At 53.1% G+C, this 20,228-nt stretch overlaps 1 protein-coding gene across 1 annotated transcript in view; it reads right to left on the bottom strand.

Annotated features, from left to right (window-relative positions):
- LOC144952897 (septin-7-like) overlaps window positions 1-19,939 on the bottom strand; it is a 31,385-nt gene extending 11,446 nt beyond the window's left edge. The window contains 9 exon segments of the mRNA XM_078883376.1: window positions 1,045-1,096; window positions 7,103-7,199; window positions 8,485-8,577; window positions 9,130-9,247; window positions 10,114-10,248; window positions 10,361-10,461; window positions 11,619-11,725; window positions 13,112-13,211; window positions 19,776-19,939. Of these exon segments, the coding sequence (XP_078739502.1) occupies window positions 1,045-1,096; window positions 7,103-7,199; window positions 8,485-8,577; window positions 9,130-9,247; window positions 10,114-10,248; window positions 10,361-10,461; window positions 11,619-11,725; window positions 13,112-13,211; window positions 19,776-19,814 (842 nt within the window). The 5' untranslated portion in view covers window positions 19,815-19,939.
- Window positions 19,940-20,228: the final 289 nt, after the last annotated feature.

The following is a 20,228-nucleotide window of genomic DNA, read 5'->3' as shown; positions in this document are numbered from 1 at the left end:
CAGCGTGACACACACACACACACAGCGTGACACACACACACACAGCGTGACACACACACACAGCGTGACACACACACACACACACAGCGTGACACACACACACACAGCGTGACACACACACACAGCGTGACACACACACACACACAGCGTGACACACACACACACAGCGTGACACACACACACACACAGCGTGACACACACACACACAGCGTGACACACACACACACACAGCGTGACACACACACACACACAGCGTGACACACACACACACAGCGTGACACACACACACACACAGCGTGACACACACACACACACAGCGTGACACACACACACACACACAGCGTGACACACACACACAGCGTGACACACACACACAGCGTGACACACACACACACACACACAGCGTGACACACACACACAGCGTGACACACACACACACAGCATGACACACACGCACAGCGTGACACACACGCACAGCGTGACACACACACACACACACAGCGTGACACACACACACACAGCGTGACACACACACACAGCGTGACACACACACACACACACACAGCGTGACACACACACACAGCGTGACACACACACACACAGCGTGACACACACACACAGCGTGACACACACACACACAGCGTGACACACACACACAGCGTGACACACACACACACAGCGTGACACACACACACAGCGTGACACACACACACAGCGTGACACACACACACACAGCGTGACACACACACACAGCGACAGCGTGACACACACACACACACACAGCGTGACACACACACACACAGCGTGACACACACACACACAGCGTGACACACACACACACAGCGTGACACACACACACAGCGTGACACACACACACACAGCGTGACACACACACAGCGTGACACACACACACACACAGCGTGACACACACACACAGCGTGACACACACACACACAGCGTGACACACACACACAGCGTGACACACACACACACAGCGTGACACACACACACAGCGTGACACACACACACAGCGACAGCGCTCACCTGATGAGCATGTTGCGCAGCACGTTGAAGTCACAATGCTCGCCGTTTTCAACTGCACCACACAGAGCGGGGGGGGGGGGGGCAGAGAGGAGCACAGCTTGAAGGTGTCGCTCACCAGCCTCACCAATCCGCTCACCACCGTCCACCCTCTTCACCACGCCCCACTCACCACCACTACCACCAGGGCTCACTCACCAACACTCACCACCACCAAGCCCACAGCCGCATGCCGAGACAAAGCCATGGCGAATTTACCGCACCACCGCCCAGCCACCAGCACCATAACCACCAAACCACCATAACTAACATAACCACCACTACCACCTTAACCACTACAACCACCATAACACCACCACGACCACCATAACAACCATGACAAGCACCGTAACACCACCACGACTGCCATACCTACACCACTATCACCATAACCATCGCTGCCACCATAACCACCGTAACCGCCATAACCACCACCACCGGCTGACAAAAGTTCCCCTCTACCAAGATCCCCCGTGTAGCCTGTAACAGACTGCTGGGGCAAGGGGCTGTTAGCAGCGAATAGCAGCAGCAGCACCTATGAAGGCTACTGGCGCTGTGGCACACGAGGGGGTGGGTGGCCAGCACCACGCCCGGCCGCCTTTGTCTCCCCAGTGGCGATGTTTACTACACGCCGCCGCACCGAGTAACTCATTTGAGGCCGAGTCGACCTAGGGAAGGCCGGTTCGGTTCAGGAGCGGCTCGGATAAAATCGCCGTCGGCGGTGTTGTCGGTGGCCGTGAGCGGGGAATCGAACTCGGTTCGTACGCCGGGGTCGGTAGCGCACCGCCGCACGCTAACCGCTGCACCGCCGCTCCCCCGACGCCCGAGACCACGCACAGAGCCAACGTCTCCCTCCGCCAACCACCCACCCACCCACCCCACAGTTGGGACAGGAGGGTAGCCGCGATATGCAGCAATCACTGACGGAGCTCAGCAATTTTTTATTTGACCAGGTTTAAGGGCCCCGCTGAGTTGGCTGTGTGGTAGCTCTTCGTTCAGAAGCGATCTGGGCACCACGAATGGAAAGCAGCCAGAGGTCGCAATCGGGTACCCCATACCCGTACCCTACCCGATACCCGTACCCAACCTGATACCCATACCCTACCCGATACCCGTACCCGATACCCGTACCCAACCCGATACCCGTACCCGATACCCGTACCCAACCCGATACCCGTACCCTACCCGTACCCAACCCGATACCCGTACCCTACCCGATACCCGTACCCTACCCGATACCCGTACCCTACCCGATACCCGTACCCTACCCGATACCCGTACCCTACCCGATACCCGTACCCTACCCGATACCCGTACCCAACCCGATACCCATACCCTACCCGATACCCGTACCCTACCCGATACCCAGCTACCCGTACCCGGCCGGGTACGGGTACGGGTACCCGTTTGCGACCCTGGTGCGGCCGGGTACGGGTAGGCCGCAAGTCACTGGTGAGTCACCGTTTGTCACTCATTTCCCAACGTCTCGTCTCTTCTCACAATTCAAGTTCCTAGAATCAACCCACCCGCGCCTGCAACGTGGCTTCATCCCAGAGGTCGGAATCGGGTACCCGTACCCGTACCCTACCCGATACCCGGCCGGGTACGGGTAGCCGGGTATCGGGTAGGTTACGGGTAGCCGTTTGCGACCCTGGTGCGGCCGGGTACGGGTAAGGAATCAAAACCCGTTTGCGACCTCTGATAGCAGCTCAACAGAGTGCCTGCTAACATCATCATCATCGTCGTCGTCCCGTGAACATTCATAGCAGCAGCTAAATACTCCAAACGTATACAGGCCCACGCTCATCGAGACCCATACTAAACTATTTTACTACCAAGCTCAGTCAGAGCTTTACCTGGTCAAATAAAAGCTTAGTTTTGGTGTGGGTCTCAATGAGTGTGGGCCTATGTACGTGGAGAGTATTCGACTGCGGCTACAAATCTCCACGTGATGATGATGATGATATCAAGCGTTTCCCATTTGTGTTGGCCCAGGACGCTTCCTGAACAAAGCGCTACCACACAGAAGCTCAGTGTGGGGGGGGGCAGCCTTGCACCCGGACAAAATAAAAAACAATTCGGTTAAAGGAGCGATGTGGGCACGATGTGGGCAGGGGAGGGGAGGGAGGCTGGGAGAGGTGTGGGGGGAGCAGGGGGGGGGGGGCGAGTGGGGGGGGCAGGGGTGGGTTGGGTGTTTACCAATGACGCCCGCTGGTGTCCAGCCACGCACAGCACGGAGAGGGGGAGGAGACACGCGCGCACACACACACGTTACATCGCGAGCGAACACACACACACACGCACACACACACGTTACATCGCGAGCGAACACACACACACACGCACACACACGCGTTACATCGCGAGCGCGCACACACACACACACGTTATATCGTGACCACACACACACGCGTTACATCGCACACACACGCACACACACACGTTACATCGCGAGCACACACACACGTTACATCGTGAGCGCGCACACACACACACGCACACACACACACGCGTTACATCGCGAGCGCGCACACCACACACACACACGTTACATCGCGAGCACACACACACGTTACATCGTGAGCGCGCACACACACACGCACACACACACACGCGTTACATCGCGAGCACACACACCACACACACACAGACGCGCGAGTTACATCGCGAGCACACACACACACACGTTATATCGTGAGCGAACACACAGAGTTACATCGCGAGCACACACACACACGCAAGTTAAATCATCGCAGCAGCCGCTTACTCCTCTTCCTCCTCTCTGATTAAATCATCCCCTCCGACCCTCCCTCCTCATCCCTCCTCATCCCTCCCTCCTCATCCCTCCCTCCTCATCCCTCCCTCCTCATCCCTCCCTCCTCATCCCTCCCTCCTCATCCCTCCCTCCTCATCCCTCCCTCCTCATCCCTCCCTCCTCATCCCTCCCTCCTCATCCCTCCCTCCTCATCCCTCCCTCCTCATCCCTCCCTCCTCATCCCTCCCTCCTCATCCCTCCCTCCTCATCCCTCCCTCCTCATCCCTCCCTCCTCATCCCTCCCTCCTCATCCCTCCCTCCTCATCCCTCCCTCCTCATCCCTCCCTCCTCATCCCTCCCTCCTCATCCCTCCCTCCTCATCCCTCCCTCCTCATCCCTCCCTCCTCATCCCTCCCTCCTCATCCCTCCCTCCTCATCCCTCCCTCCTCATCCCTCCCTCCTCATCCCTCCCTCCTCATCCCTCCCTCCTCATCCCTCCCTCCTCATCCCTCCTCCCCATCATCATCCTCCCCTCTCCTCCCCCCACCTCATCCTCCCCATCAACCACCCCCCACCCCACACACACCAACGCACACCACAAAAAACAAATTCTCAAAACTATTTCGGGGCTTTGGCCAAACAGACCCACGTCGCTCTCAGCGCCCCCTCCTGCTACAACGGCGTCTCCCCGCGCCGTCCGCGGTGACGAGTAATCTCACGGCGGCGGTGCCGGATTATCCCGGTAGCAAAAGTAGCTCCACATGAAGCAGCTACGGGGCCCCTCGCTAAACGCTTTCGAGCCATCAATTCCGTTTCGGTGATTCTGCACTTGCTCTATTGCTGTAGTACTATACCGCCGTCGACTCTTACGAACCACCGGGTGTCTAAGCTTAGCGATTTGTCATTTCATCTGGCTGTATAGTGAATGGAAAAAATACAATTACTTTACTGTGCAATTTCGATGTAAAGCTTTCGTGACTGCAGCAGGGATTCATCTTCTTGGTTCTTTCGGTAAAGTCATCACGTAGAAGGGAAGTAATAAAATAATAAAAATAAAACTTAATAAAATACAATTCTCACGACGTTTCGGCCACAACGCAAGCAGCCGTCCTCAGGTGGAGAACAGGTCTGTCGAGAAAACAGAGTCTGAATGACAAACCCCAGGCTTGGAGCGTCTATTTAAGCTTTGACAAAATAATTTGCATATCAAGAGGAATTTAGCATATTTATGGGAAATGCAGATATGCGATTAGTACTACTTGTGAAATGCGTAGGAGATTTGGCGGGGGGTTTAAAGTCATTATGCCCGTGCATTAAATAGGGGAAGCTGTCATGGTGGCTATGAGATGTTAACTACCTCGCCCCGTGTGCAGGAGCGCGTGGGTTCGATCCCAACCCCTGACAACTGCTGCTGTATATTTAAAGTTTGTGTCTTTCTCTCATCATCATCATCACAGTGGCTATGAGATGTTAACTACCTCGCTCGGTGTACAGGAGTGCGTGGGTTCGATCCAGACTCCTGACACCTGCTGCTGTATATTTGGAGTTTGCGTGTCTCACTCTCTCCCACTCTCCGTGACGATCGAGTGGATTTTTTTGCATTAGTTTGGGTTTCTGCGGGTCTCTGCGGGTCTCTGCGGGTCTCTGCGGGTCTCTGCGGGTCTCTGCGGGTCTCTGCGGGTCTCTGCGGGTCTCTGCGGGTCTCTGCGGGTCTCTGCGGGTCTCTGCGGGTCTCTGCGGGTCTCTGCGGGTCTCTGCGGGTCTCTGCGGGTCTCTGCGGGTCTCTGCGGGTCTCTGCGGGTCTCTGCGGGTCTCTGCGGGTCTCTGCGGGTCTCTGCGGGTCTCTGCGGGTCTCTGCGGGTCTCTGCGGGTCTCTGCGGGTCTCTGCGGGTCTCTGCGGGTCTCTGCGGGTCTCTGCGGGTCTCTGCGGGTCTCTGCGGGTCTCTGCGGGTCTCTGCGGGTCTCTGCGGGTCTCTGCGGGTCTCTGCGGGTCTCTGCGGGTCTCTGCGGGTCTCTGCGGGTCTCTGCGGGTCTCTGCGGGTCTCTGCGGGTCTCTGCGGGTCTCTGCGGGTCTCTGCGGGTCTCTGCGGGTCTCTGCGGGTCTCTGCGGGTCTCTGCGGGTCTCTGCGGGTCTCTGCGGGTCTCTGCGGGTCTCTGCGGGTCTCTGCGGGTCTCTGCGGGTCTCTGCGGGTCTCTGCGGGTCTCTGCGGGTCTCTGCGGGTCTCTGCGGGTCTCTGCGGGTCTCTGCGGGTCTCTGCGGGTCTCTGCGGGTCTCTGCGGGTCTCTGCGGGTCTCTGCGGGTCTCTGCGGGTCTCTGCGGGTCTCTGCGGGTCTCTGCGGGTCTCTGCGGGTCTCTGCGGGTCTCTGCGGGTCTCTGCGGGTCTCTGATTTTTCCCTCTACATTTAGAAATACGTCGCTGCTATAAATCTCCACGTGATGATGATCGCAGCCACTGCGTTGAGCTTCTATCCAGTCGCGATGGCCCAGGTCGCTTCTGAACAAAGAGCTACACTACATGGCAGCTTAGTTGGGGGCCTTATCTGGTCAAATAAACAAATAATAAATATTTAAAAAAAAACTTTTTTTTTAAGCACGCTTTTATGAAATGTACTAAAAAGTTAAAAAAGAACTCCACGACTCCAGGAAGTGGCCCCGAAGCTTGCCATAACGTAAGGGACCGTGGCCAATAACAGCCATCGTCTGGACATTTAGACCCAAGCCGAAATATAACATATAAAGAAGAATGTAAAAAAATATGTATTTTTCATTTTTTATGATAGAATATAGTATTGTCATCAGTATGACACAAGTATACCAAGTTTGCAGTCGATACCACATTGGGAAGTGGGTTAAACTTGAGTTACAAGATTTGAGGATACAACAACGACAACAACAGATTCTAGATTTGAAGCTTTCGTGACTGCAAGGATTCATATTGTTAGGTTTTTTCGGTAAAGTCACATAGGTAAAAAATTAAAATTAATAAAAGTAAAATAAATATAAATCTAAATCACAACGTTTCGGAGGCAACACAAGCTTCCGTCTTCAGGTGGAACCGTCACAGCACGATAGCTGCATCAAGTAGATGAGAAATTCCAAGAAAAAGTCCTTGTGTATATACTGGTTGAGGGACAGAGCGAGTTAAATAAAAGCGCGTAAAAAATAGTTTAAAGCTTTCGTGTCTTAGTAAGAGGGCGGAGTGGGGGGACAGAGAGAGAGAGAAGTGGGGGGTGAGGTGCAGGGGGGGTGGAGGGGCGTGTTCTTACCCTCGGCCACGCCCCAGGGATATTGTCGCCCGCGAACTTTCTTGCCGTTGACGTCGATGAGCGTGTTGCTGCCCACGACGGCAAGTGGAATCCGCTCCTAGTGCACGCAGAGACAAAAAGATCCCCACCACCACCATGTAGCCCAGAACAGTCAGGCGTCGTCAGGGTCGGGATCGAACCCATGACCTCCTGTATACCAGGCGAGGTAGTTAACATCTCCTAGCCACCGTGGTGATGATGAGAGAGAGAGACGCAGACTTCAAATATACAACAGCAGGCATCGTCAGGGTCGGGATCGAACCCACGACCTCATGTATGTCAGGCGAGGTAGTTAACATCTCCTAGCCACCGTGGTGATGATGATGAAGATGAGAGAGACGCAGACTCCAAATATACAGCAGCAGGCGACAGGGTCACAGGATCAAACCCACGACCTCCTGCATACCAGGCGAGGTAGTTAACATCTCCTAGCCACCGCAAACACCAAACCACGAGGGTCATGAGGGGTGATGGGGGGGCGGGAGGCGGTGGTTATTTGACCATACTTCACCACGCTGGGTCAGTGCCCTTGGTGGCGTGGGGAGCGGTAGCAGCGTGGCGGTTAGCGCTACGCTACGAACCCGGCTACTGCCCGACTTAAGATTCCCGCTCACGGCCAACGCCACCAGTGATAGCGATCATCTGAACCGGTCCTGGGCCTCGCCCTAGGTAGACTCAGCCTCAAATCGAGCACCTACTGCAGTGTGCAAAATCATCGCCACTGGGGAGACAAAGGCGGTCGTGCGTGGTGGCTGGCCACCCACCCCCTCGTGTGCTACAGTGCCGGCCTTCACAGGTGCTCCTCTCCCTAACAGCACTCGCCTCAAATGAGTACCTGGTGTGGTGAGTAGTCAACGTGTGTGTGTGTGTGTCAGAGGTCGCAAACGTGTTTTGAATCCTTACCCGTACCCATACCCGGCCGCACCAGGGTCGCAAACGGGTACCCTACCCGTTCCCGGCCGTACCCGTACCCGGCTGGGTACGGGTATCGGGTACCTGATTGCGACCTCTGAGATGAAGCCACGTTGCAGGCGCGGGTGGGTTGATTCTAGGAACTTGAATTGTGAGAAGAGACAAGACGTTGGGAAATGAGTGACAAACGGTGACTCACCGGTGACTCACGGCCTACCCGTACCCGGCCACACCAGGGTCGCAAACGGGTACCCGTACCCCTACCCGGCCGGGTACGGGTAGCCGGGTATGGGGTAGGGTACGGGTATCGGGTATCCGGTTGCGACCTCTGGTGTGTGTGTAGAGCGTGCGTGACATTAAACGTCGCCAGCCACGGTCGGCGATTAAAACACGCGTGGACGACAACAGTGCGGCCATCGTGAGCCCCGAACCTTGATCTTCTTGGCCATCTTGTTCTCCTCCTCGTCCTCTGTGTCGGGGAAGTCGTAGATCTTGATTTTGTTTTCTGCGATTTCCTTCATGATCTGGACGACGGCACGGCAGAGACCCATAGACTACTCGCACGGCAGAGAGCCATAGACTCATCACACAGCAGAGAGCCATAGACTCATCACACAGCAGAGAGCCATAGACTCATCACACAGCAGAGACCCACAGACTCATCACACAGCAGAGACCCACAAACTCATCACACAGCAGAGAGCCATAGACTCATCACACAGCAGAGACCCACAGACTCATCACACAGCAGAGACCCACAGACTCATCACACAGCAGAGATCCACAGACTAATCACAGAGACCCACAGACTCATCACACAGCAGAGACCCATAGACTCATCACACAGCAGAGACCCACAGACTCATCACACAGCAGAGACCCACAGACTCATCACACAGCAGAGACCCACAGACTCATCACACAGCAAAGACCCATAGACTCATCACAGAGACCCATAGACTCATCACACAGCAGAGACCCATAGACTCATCACACAGCAGAGACCCATAGACTCATCACACAGCAGAGACCCACAGACTACTCACAGGACCCAAAGAACACCGTTTTCAAGGCACCTGCTTCTTGAAGTTCTTGCACTCGTCCGGGGTGAGCGTGTCGGCCTTGGAGATGAGGGGGATGATGTTGACCTTCTCGTGCAGCCGCTTCATGAACTCGATGTCCAGAGGCTTTAGCCTGCCACCGCAAGCATTGCCGCCATGCAAAATAAATCCATTATTGCGCCCCCAACCCCCCAAAACACAAAAGTAAATTGTTATACTTTTTGCATTGTGTACAGTCTGGAAGCTGCCCACATGCCAAATTTCAAGTTTTTTGCATGTTGGGAAGGATGCTAAACATTTCGAACAGACACACATTCACAAATTTCTCTTCTAAATATATAGATATTATTGATTCTAGATTTGAAGCTTTCGTGACTGCAAGGATTCATATTCTTAGGTGCTTCAGCCGCAACGAACCTCACAAAAATAATATTCAGGGCCGCCTTTGTCTCTCCCCCAGTGGTGATGTTTACACACCGCACCAGGTACTCATTTGAGGCCGAGTCGACCTAGGGGAGGCCCAGCACCGGTTCAGATAATCGTCACTGGTGTTGGCCGTGAGCGGGAATCGAACTCGGGTGGCCGGGTTCGTAGCGCAGCGCGCTAACCACTACACTACCACTCCCCACACACACTATCACATACACACACAATCACACCCTCACACACACACAGCCACTCTATCAAACACACACACACAATCACACAGCCACACACACTATCATACACACACTCACACAATCACACAATCACACCCTCACACGCACAGCCACACAGCCACACTATCAAACACACACAATCACACAGCCACACACACTATCGCATACACACAATCACACAGCCACACACACAATCACACAGCCACACAATCACACTTCCACACAATCACATTCACACACACACACACCACTCTCACACCCACACGCACCACCACCGCCGCACCTTCTCAGGGTCACTCACCCTTCCTACGGCCCCCCACCAACCCCCCCGGCCACTCACCCGTGGCCCGAGGGAGCGATGAAGTAGAGGCAGCAGTGCACGCGAGTGTCCGGCAGCTGCCGCCGGTTTACGCGCGACTCCGCGTTCAGGAAGTCCTCAAACTTGCTGTCGATGAAGTCAATGACGGGCTGCCAGCTACGCTCACACACACACAGCAGCAGCAGCAGCAGAGGGGGTGACACAGTGATGAGGAGGAGTAGGGAGGGGTGGGGTGGGGGGGGGTGAGGGGTGGGGGGCTATCCCTCACCAGTTGCTGTTGTCCACCGCATCGCCGAAGCCCGGCGTGTCGACCACGGTGAGGGTGAGGTGGACACCGCCCTCCTTCACCAACGCCTTGCTCTGCTCCACCTGCACGCACGCACCAACGTGTACGCACATGGTTAGCACACACGCACACACCAACGTGTACACGCACACACGCACCAACTTGTACACGCACACACACGCACCAACGTGTACCCACACGCGTACACACACACACACAGATGCACGCACACACGCGTACACACACAAACACACACAAGCAAAGATAACAAAGATCCCCCGTATAGCCTTAACAGACTGTAGGGGCAAGTGCTGTTAGCGAGCACCTATGAAGGCCACACACACTCCAACGCGTACACACACACGCACCAACGCGTACACACACACACACACACGCACCAATGCGTACACACACACACACACGCACCAATGCGTACACACACACACACACGCACCAACGCGTACACACACACACATGCACGCACCAACGCGTACACACACACACATGCACGCACCAACGCGTACACACACACACATGCACGCACCAACGCGTACACACACGCACCAACGCGCACGCACCAACGCGTACACACACACACGAACCAACGCGCACACGCACGCACCAACGCGCACACACACGCACCAACGCGCACACGCACGCACCAACGCGCACGCACACGCACCAACGCGCACGCACCAACGCACCAACGCGCACGCACCAACGCGCACGCACCAACGCACCAACGCGCACGCACCAACGCGCACGCACCAACGCATACACACACACGCACGCACCAACGCGTACACACACGCACCAACGCGCACGCACCAACGCGTACACACACGCACCAACGCGCACGCACCAACGCGCACGCACCAACGCGCACACACACACACACGCACCAACGCGTACACACACACACACGCACCAACGCGTACACACACACACACGCACCAACGCGTACACACACGCACCAACGCGCACGCACCAACGCGTACACACACGCACCAACGCGCACGCACCAACGCGTACACACGCGCACCAACGCGCACGCACGCGCACCAACGCGCACGCACCAACGCGCACGCACCAACGCGCACGCACCAACGCGCACACACACACGCACCAACGCGTACACACACACACCAACGCGCACGCACCAACGCGTACACACACACACGCACCAACGCGTACACACACACACCAACGCTGGTGGTGACGGTAGGGACGGTGCCGTTACCTGCACGGTCTTCTTGATACGCTGGGATGGCCCCGGGTGCTCGCTGGAGTAGATCTCCGTCAGGAACAGGGAGTTGATGAGCGTCGATTTCCCCAGGCCAGACTCGCCTGCGGTCCCACACGGGGTTGGTGGTTCGCGCGCGGACTGGGTGTGAGTGGCAAAACTTCCACGGTGCAAAATAATTTCAACATAAATGCACACACTAGCGGGAAGTACCCGGCATTGCCCGGGGGAAAAATGTAATTTTAAAACTTCTCAAAACTTTAAAACATAACATATGCAAATGAAAGGAAAACTTTGATCATTACCTCATTCATGAAAATAAAACCCAACGCGCCAAGATTCGATTCTTTAAATCGCGCAAAGGAATCGAAGGTTGTCGATTTCTTTAGAATCGGCCTATTCCCGTTTAATCGATACCACAAACGCTCAGCAGATATCGATTCTCGCCAGCCCTGGATGCGGGTTGACGCCACACACATCATGGTCATACCCCCCCCCCCCCCCCCCCAAATACAGAAGTCTATTTTATACTTTTTGCATTGTGTACAGTCTGGAATCTACCCACATGCCAAATTTCAAGTTTGTTGCATGTCGGGAAGTATGCTAAACATTTAAAACAGACACACATAATCACACATTTCCCTTTTATATATGTAGATAGACTCACACAGAGAGCCATAGACTCATCACACAGCAGAGACCCATAGACTCATCACACAGCAGAGACCCATAGACTCATCACACAGCAGAGACCCATAGACTCATCACACAGCAGAGAGCCATAGACCCATCACACAGCAGAGACCCATAGACTCATCACACAGCAGAGACCCATAGACTCATCACACAGCAGAGAGCCATAGACTCATCACACAGCAGAGACCCATAGACTCATCACACAGCAGAGACCCATAGACTCATCACACAGCAGAGAGCCATAGACCCATCACACAGCAGAGACCCATAGACTCATCACACAGCAGAGACCCATAGACTCATCACACAGCAGAGACCCATAGACTCATCACACAGCAGAGAGCCATAGACTCATCACACAGCAGAAACCCATAGACTCCTCACACAGCAGAGACCCATAGACTCATCACACAGCAGAGACCCATAGACTCATCACACAGCAGAGACCCATGGACTCATCACACAGCAGAGACCCATAAGACTCATCACACAGCAGAGAGCCATAGACTCATCACACAGCAGAAACCGATAGAATACTCACACAGCAGAGACCCACAGACTACTCACACAGCAGAGACCCATAGACTACTCACCTAGCAGAAACCGATAGAATACTCACACAGCAGAGACCCACAGACTACTCCTCACACAGCAGATACCCATAGACTCACACAGCAGAGACCCATAGAATCGTCACACAGCAGAGACCCATAGTTTGTTTCCCTCCCCGCCACCTCCGATTAGCACGCTTGGCTACGCACGCACGTCCGCACGCACACAGGGAGGAGACTCACCGACCACCATGAGGGTGAACTCGAAGCCGCGCTTCACCGATTTGCGGTACACCTGGTTGGGGAGATTGGCAAAGCCCACGTAGTTCTCCGGCGCCTTTGCCTGTGGCGGGGAGACACGCGGCGGGCGGGAGAGCAGGGACGGATTCAGGTTAAGAAGTGGGAGAGCGCCTATGCTAAATCAACTAAAAACTCTTTTTATTTTGACCAGGTAAGGCCCCACTGACCTGTGGTGTAGCTACTTTTTTTAGAATGCTAGAAGCTCATCGCCACAATCGCCGCCATCATCATCATCGCCATCATCACCACCGCCGTCACCACCACCATCATCATCATCACCATCATAGCCATCATCATAGTCATCACGACCATCACCACGACCATTACGACCATCATCATCATGACCACCACCACCGCCATCACAATAATAACTATCATCGCCATCATTGCCACAGATTTGCCCCCCCCCCCTCTCCATGGATGCCTCTCATCGATGTATTTCATCCACCTCATCTCCCGCTGCTACGCTCACACTCTCAAAAGACAAAGATCCCCCGTATAGCCTGAATAGACTGTCGGGGCAAGTGCTGTTACGAAGGCTGGCACACAAGGGGGTGGGTGGCCAACACCACGCCCGGCCGCCTTTGTCTCCCCAGTGGCGATGATTGCCACAAGCCGCACCGGGGTAATAAGTTGAGGCCGCGTCGACCTAGGGGAGGCCCATGACCGGTTCAGATAATCGTCACTACCGGTGTTGATAACCATGAGCAGGAATTGAACTCGGGTCGCCGGGTTCGTAGCGCAGCGCTAACCGATGTACCGCCGCTCACACTCGCACGCGCACGCACACACGCAGCCGCTGTACACCATCCGCTAATTCTTTGCAAAGCGCCTCGTGGTTAAGGCGCTAAATATAAATTACGCAAAGATGATAAAGATATCGACCACCGCCGTAACTTGCCCTCGAAACTCGGTTTCCGTCCGGCCGGTACTCTGGCACCGAGCCAACGTCCATGCGGCCGGTGCCGGATCAGCTCACCGTTCCGGCCAGAAAGCGGCAATAACCAAAAACGAAACTAAACTATTTTTTCGTGCCAGCCAAGGTCCCACAGAGCTATACAGTCGACCCATCGATTACACTGGTCACCACACTTTTTCTGGCATAAGGTATTCCAACGGTTTTAAGGTAATTTTGGGGTGCTGATTCCAAATCTGGCATCGGTTTTTGTCTATCGCATCAGGTTTTTGAGATATCAAATATTGCATTTTCAATCAAAACTGCAGAAGAAAAATATTAAATAAATGTGGATATCTACATAAAATGATATTATAAACACACCATCCTAAAAATACAGCACCATATTTTAACACTAAAGCAGTCACTGACTCGCAACAACTTGCAATCATAAGTGACAGAGTTAATTTCGGGTAAAATAAAAAAAAATGGGGTATGCCGATAGCATAAAATGAGATGTGATGGAGCAAATCTGAGATCAGATTTGGAATCAGCACCCTGAAATTAGTCTAAAACAGCTGCAAAAGTCCAGGCCAGAAAAACATGTTTTTTTTTTGTTGACCGGTGTTATCCGGCGCTGCGCGTTTAATGCGGCCGCTTCCGACATTATTCCGCCGGTGCGGGGCCGATCTGGCAAAACCGCTCCAAAGGCTGTTCGCCCAGTCGGGCGATCGGCAGCACCGTAGGTGTGCGTGCGACAAAGTTGGCACGGTAGGGGGCACAGGCGGTGCATCGGCCAGTCATGTCGGTCATCTCAGTCAGTCGACCCGTGGCACCTGCTGGGTCTGCCCCGTGACCTCCTGCCGGCAGGCGTTCGATACTTCACGTGGCCTCAAGGTGCACGTGGCCTGGCACAAGCGTCGTGGTGACGTCACCGCCACTTAGTGGCGAATGGCGGTTGTTGTTGTTGCTTGATTTCAGTGTCAAATGTCTATCTATATAAAGACCTTAATCTGTACTAACCTCTCTCGGGATCTTCCCGACAAGGTAGAAGGCTGACATTTGGTAAAAGGGTAGCTTTTGGGGACACGAACAACGAGGGAGAAATAAAAAAAAAAATCCAACATTTTTAATTTTAAGTGCCCCATAAAACACGTTTGGTGCCTGGTGTCATTCAGAAACAATTTTAAATATAAGACTGGTGGTTCACAAAACAGGTTTTTTGGGTTAGATCACATATAAATATATGTGTTGTTAAACCCGCCACGACCCGGCACAGCCAATTAGTAAGCTTTGCCACGTAAACACAGAACATCGGTTTAACACGCAGGCTTCCGTGACCAATATTATCCACAATAAAAGTTTTTGGGTTAGATCGCGTAAGTATGTGTCGTAACCCCCCGGAGATTTGTCACGTAATCACAACGCCAATGAGTTACTATCTTCTTGGTTCTTTCGGTAAAGTCACGTAGAAGGGAAATAATAAAATAATAAAAATAAAACATAATAAAATAATTCTCACGACGTTTCGGCCACAACGCAAGCAGCCGTTGTGGCCGAAACGTCGTGAGAATTATTTTATTATGTTTTATTTTTATTATTTTATTATTTCCCTTCTACGTGACTTTACCGAAAGAACCAAGAAGATGAATCCCTGCAGTCACGAAAGCTTTAAATCGAAATGAGTTACTACTTCAGCCCACCGATGTGTTGAGAGGAAATCCACAACATTTACAATTTGACGTTTCAATGGTAATGACATAATCCAGCATTATCCTGGCGATATGCCAGATTCGCCAGGATGATGGTGGATGTAATTAGCGGCGAAGCGTCGTGCTCAAGATGTAAACAGAGCATGCCAATTCGTTACTGTACTAACCCAAATAAGTAATATTTTAAAAAACTTTTTTTTAAACACGCTTTAATGAAATGTACCGTACTAGTAATGGCAGAACTCCACGACTCCAGAAAGTCTCCATTGGTGTTGGACCAGATGACGGGAAAAGGCTCTAAGAAAAGCTGTCTCGGGTGTGGACCAATCAACTTCAAGGTCAGTGCTTATCATTATCAGAGTTGTTTCATTTTGTTTGCATTTTGACTGCTTATGTTGTGGTTATTGCAAACATGATGCCTTGTATAAAGGTGTCAGTTTTTGTACCAGTTGAAAGAATAAAAACCTATTACTATATTTTGCCACTGGTAAAGTAGGTCTCATAGTGTAAAGACAGATCTGTTCTTCACCTGAGGACGGCTGCTTGCGTTGTGGCCGAAACGTCGTGAGAATTGTATCTTATTAGGTTAAATTTTTATTATTTTATTATTTCCCTTCTACGCGACTTTACCAAAAGAACCAAGAAGAGGTACGAGTACAAAGAAATATTCTGACTCCCAACTAGGGGATGAACGAGCGATGGTTTGTCGGCGCGACGAAGAGTTAACAACGCCTTGGGCTCCCGTCGCTGGGCCCGTTGAAGATGGTGACGGCTTCAGATAAGAGGTGGGGTGGGGGCGGCGGTGATGGGGGTGAGAGATGGAGGGGGGGTGATGATGGTGGTGAGTTGAGCATAAACTCCGGCCCATTCAGAACGCGGAATCCAACTTAATCTTCACGTCATGTCAGTTTAGGTCACGTCAATTCGCGTCTGGAAACCGCTGGGCCCACACGGCGACCGCAGCGGTCCTGGGTGACAGAGGCCTTGCTTCAATTTACGCCTCGGGCACCACTTTCTGTGTGGAGCTTGTTTACCACCCCCTTCCCTGCCATCTCCACCACTGCTCTGCAGAGCGAGTGTGTGAGAGAGCGAGTGAATGTGTGTGAGAGAGCGAGTGGATGTGTGTGACAGCGTGTGAATGTGTGTGACAGAGCGAGTGAATGTGTGCGAGTGTGTAACAGAGTGAGTGAATGTGTGTGACAGAGCGCGTGAATGTGTGTGACAGAGCGAGTGAATGTGTGCGAGTGTGCGACAGAGCGAGTGTGTGTTTGTGTGACAGAGCGAGTGAATGTGCGTTAGTGTGTGACAGGGCGTGAATGTGTGTGACAGAGCGAGTGAGTGACAGAGCGAGTGAGTGTGTTAGTGTGTGACAGAGTGAGTGCGTGTTAGTGTGCGACAGCGCGTTAATGTGTGTGACAGAGCGAGTGTGTGACAGAGTGAGTGAGTGTGTGTTAGTGTGTGACAGAGTGAGTGTGTGACAGAGCGAGTGAGTGTGTGTTAGTGTGTGACAGAGTGAGTGAGTTTGTGTTAGTGTGTGACAGAGTGAGTGTGTGACAGAGCGAGTGAGTATGTGTTAGTGTGGCAGAGCGAGCGAGTGTGTGACAGAGTGAGTGTGTGTGTGTGTGACAGAGCGAGTGAGTGTGTGACAGAGCGAGTGAGTGTGTGTAAGTGTGTGACAGAGCGAGTGAGTGTGTGTTAGTGTGTGGCAGAGCGAGCGAGTGTGTGATAGAGTGAGTGAGTGTGTGTGTGTTAGTGTGTGACAGAGTGAGTGTGTGCATGTTAGTGTGTGACAGAGCGAGTGAATGTGTGTTAGTGTGTGGCAGAGCGAGCGAGTGTGTGACAGCGTGTGAATGTGTATGACAGAGTGAGTGACAGAGCGAGTGAGTGTGTGTTAGTGTGTGACAGAGTTAGTGTGTGACAGAGCGTTCATAGGCGCTGCTGCAGCTACTCGCTACTGACAGCCACTTGCCCCAAAAGCCTGTCAAGGCTACACGGGGCATCTTTGTCTTTGTGAGTGTCATACAGTGCGCGGAATGATCAGCCTGCCTGACTGCAGGCCGATTTCAGAGGACAGCGTTACTGTGTTAATCGCGTGGGATGCCTTCCAGAGATGCTCACGAATAGCAAACTTTTAATTATCTGCCTTAAATAAATACAATAACATTGTCATAATAACGCAACAAAATAAAAATTGTTACTATAAACGCGTTATAAAGTAAAACTAATTTTTAAGCATTAAGTAATCGTTTATAAATAAAAACTTACCTTAAAAATTATGCTATGCAAAATGATGATGCCATGCATCATCATTTTATCTCTCTCATCGCTTTCTCTCTCTCATCACATTCATCTCTCATCGTCACTTTAACTCCTCACATTCTGTATCCTCCATCTCTCATCGCTATCTCTCATCACTTCATCTCTCATCACGTTCTCGCTCTCGATGCAGCGGTCGTGTCGAGAGTTCCAGATGCAATTTGCGGATGGCGGCGTTCGGGAATGGCGAGGGAATTCCGCACGAAATGCGAGTTTAACGAGCGTCGTTTTTCTTCGCGTTATCCCCCCCCCACCCCATCCGCTGTGCGTGCACGGGGCGAGCAAGTCCACGGCCGACGAGTCTTTCGATCAACCCGGCGGCGCGCTTGTCAGCAACCCCCCGCAGCTTACTGGCGCGGAGTTAACATCTCCTAGCCACCGTGATGTTGATGATGATGACAGAGAGAGAGACGCAGACTCCAAATATACAGCAGCAGGCGTCAGGGGTCGGGGATCGAACCCACGACCTCCTGCATGCCAGGCGAGGTAGTTAACATCTCCTAGCCACCGTGATGATGATGATGACAGAGAGAGACGCAGACTCCAAATATACAGCAGCAGGCGTCAGGGGTCGGGGATCGAACCCACGACCTCCTGCATGCCAGGCGAAGTAGTCAACGTCTCCTAGCCACCACGATGATGATGAGAGACACGCAAACTCCAAATATACAGCAGCAGGCATCGCCAGGGTCACGGGATCAGAAATCAGAATAAAACCAACGACCTTCCTCATACCAGGTGAGGTAGTTAACATCTCCTAGCCACCACAATGATGAGGGAGACACGCAAACTCTAAATATACAGCAGCAGGCGTCAGGGGTCGGGATCGAACCCACGATCCCCTGCACAATTTCCACACGACAATAGGCCACTTCATCAAGCCATCGTTTCGTTGCTTACCGAAATAGAAGCCAATGGTAAAATTTACAATCGTTTTTTTTTTACGCCCCAGCTTGGTTGACCTTTCCAATACTTTCATACCTGTCAACCCCTTATCAGTAGTGCCCTACCTTAACACATTCCTGCGGAGGGAGCTGGTAGGAACGTCGGGTAGCTCGGTCAATGGCCTGCAGGGTCAACGGCGGCGTGGTGTATTCCGCAAATATGGCCGACTGTGAGGGCGGGCACAAGCCGGCGTGAGTAGGTGAAACGTTGAGTTTTATAAGAGCACCACGGGGTGACCAGCCCCTCCCCACCCAGCCCCACCTGCTGGGTCTGTCCCGCGGCCTCCTCCTGCACCTAGCCTGGCACAGCAGTCAACCCATGGCACCTGTTGGGTCTGTCCCGCGGCCTCCTCATGCACCTAGTCTGGCACAGCAGTCAACTCATGGCATCTGCTGGGCCTGTCCTGTTACCGCCTCCTGCACCTAGCCTGGCACAGCAGTCAACCCACGGCACCACCTGGGTCTGTCCCGCGACCTCCCGCCAGCGGGTATTTGACACTTCACGTGGCCTTAACGTGCACGTAGCCTGGCGCAAGCGTCGTGGTGACGTCACCGCCAAATATAATTGTCGACTGGCGGATTTTGTGCGTGTCAGGGTGTCTGTCCGCTTTCCCCAACAGTCTGTTAAGGGTACAATGGTGGTGGTGGGGGGAGATATTTGTCTTCGTGTTTTTTTGCAGTGGCAACCGTAGTGTAATGCGTGGCGCGAGGGGCCAGTGACTGCGATGTGATTTCCTCACCGCTGCTGGGTCTCCAAAGTCACGGGCAGGAAGCGGCATGAACAGGTCACGCCGGACACGGCCAGGATCGGCGAGGATAACGACACACACACACGCACGCACACAGGAACACGCACGCACACAGGAACACACGCGCACAGACACACACACACGCACGCACAGTGAGGGCTCATAGAACCACAGCAAGGCACCACACACTCTTCCTGTACGAAATGCCAGAAGCCATGGCAAATAGTGGGTTGAAAAATTAAATTAGCGTAACTCCATTCGGTGTCATAGACTAACAGCGAGATGCACAGACTTTCATAGAGACCCAGACACAATGCAGTCCCATTGACTAACATGGAGACCCCCACTTTCAGAGACCCACATATGTACATACAGTTCCATTGACTAACATAGAGACCCAGACTTTCATAGACTCACAGACACACATACAGGACCTTAGACTGA

The sequence above is a fragment of the Lampetra fluviatilis genome, chromosome 70 (assembly GCF_964198595.1).
Source record: "Lampetra fluviatilis chromosome 70, kcLamFluv1.1, whole genome shotgun sequence".
Classification (NCBI taxonomy): Eukaryota; Metazoa; Chordata; class Hyperoartia; order Petromyzontiformes; family Petromyzontidae; genus Lampetra; species Lampetra fluviatilis.
This window is presented reverse-complemented; position numbering and strand designations above follow the sequence as displayed.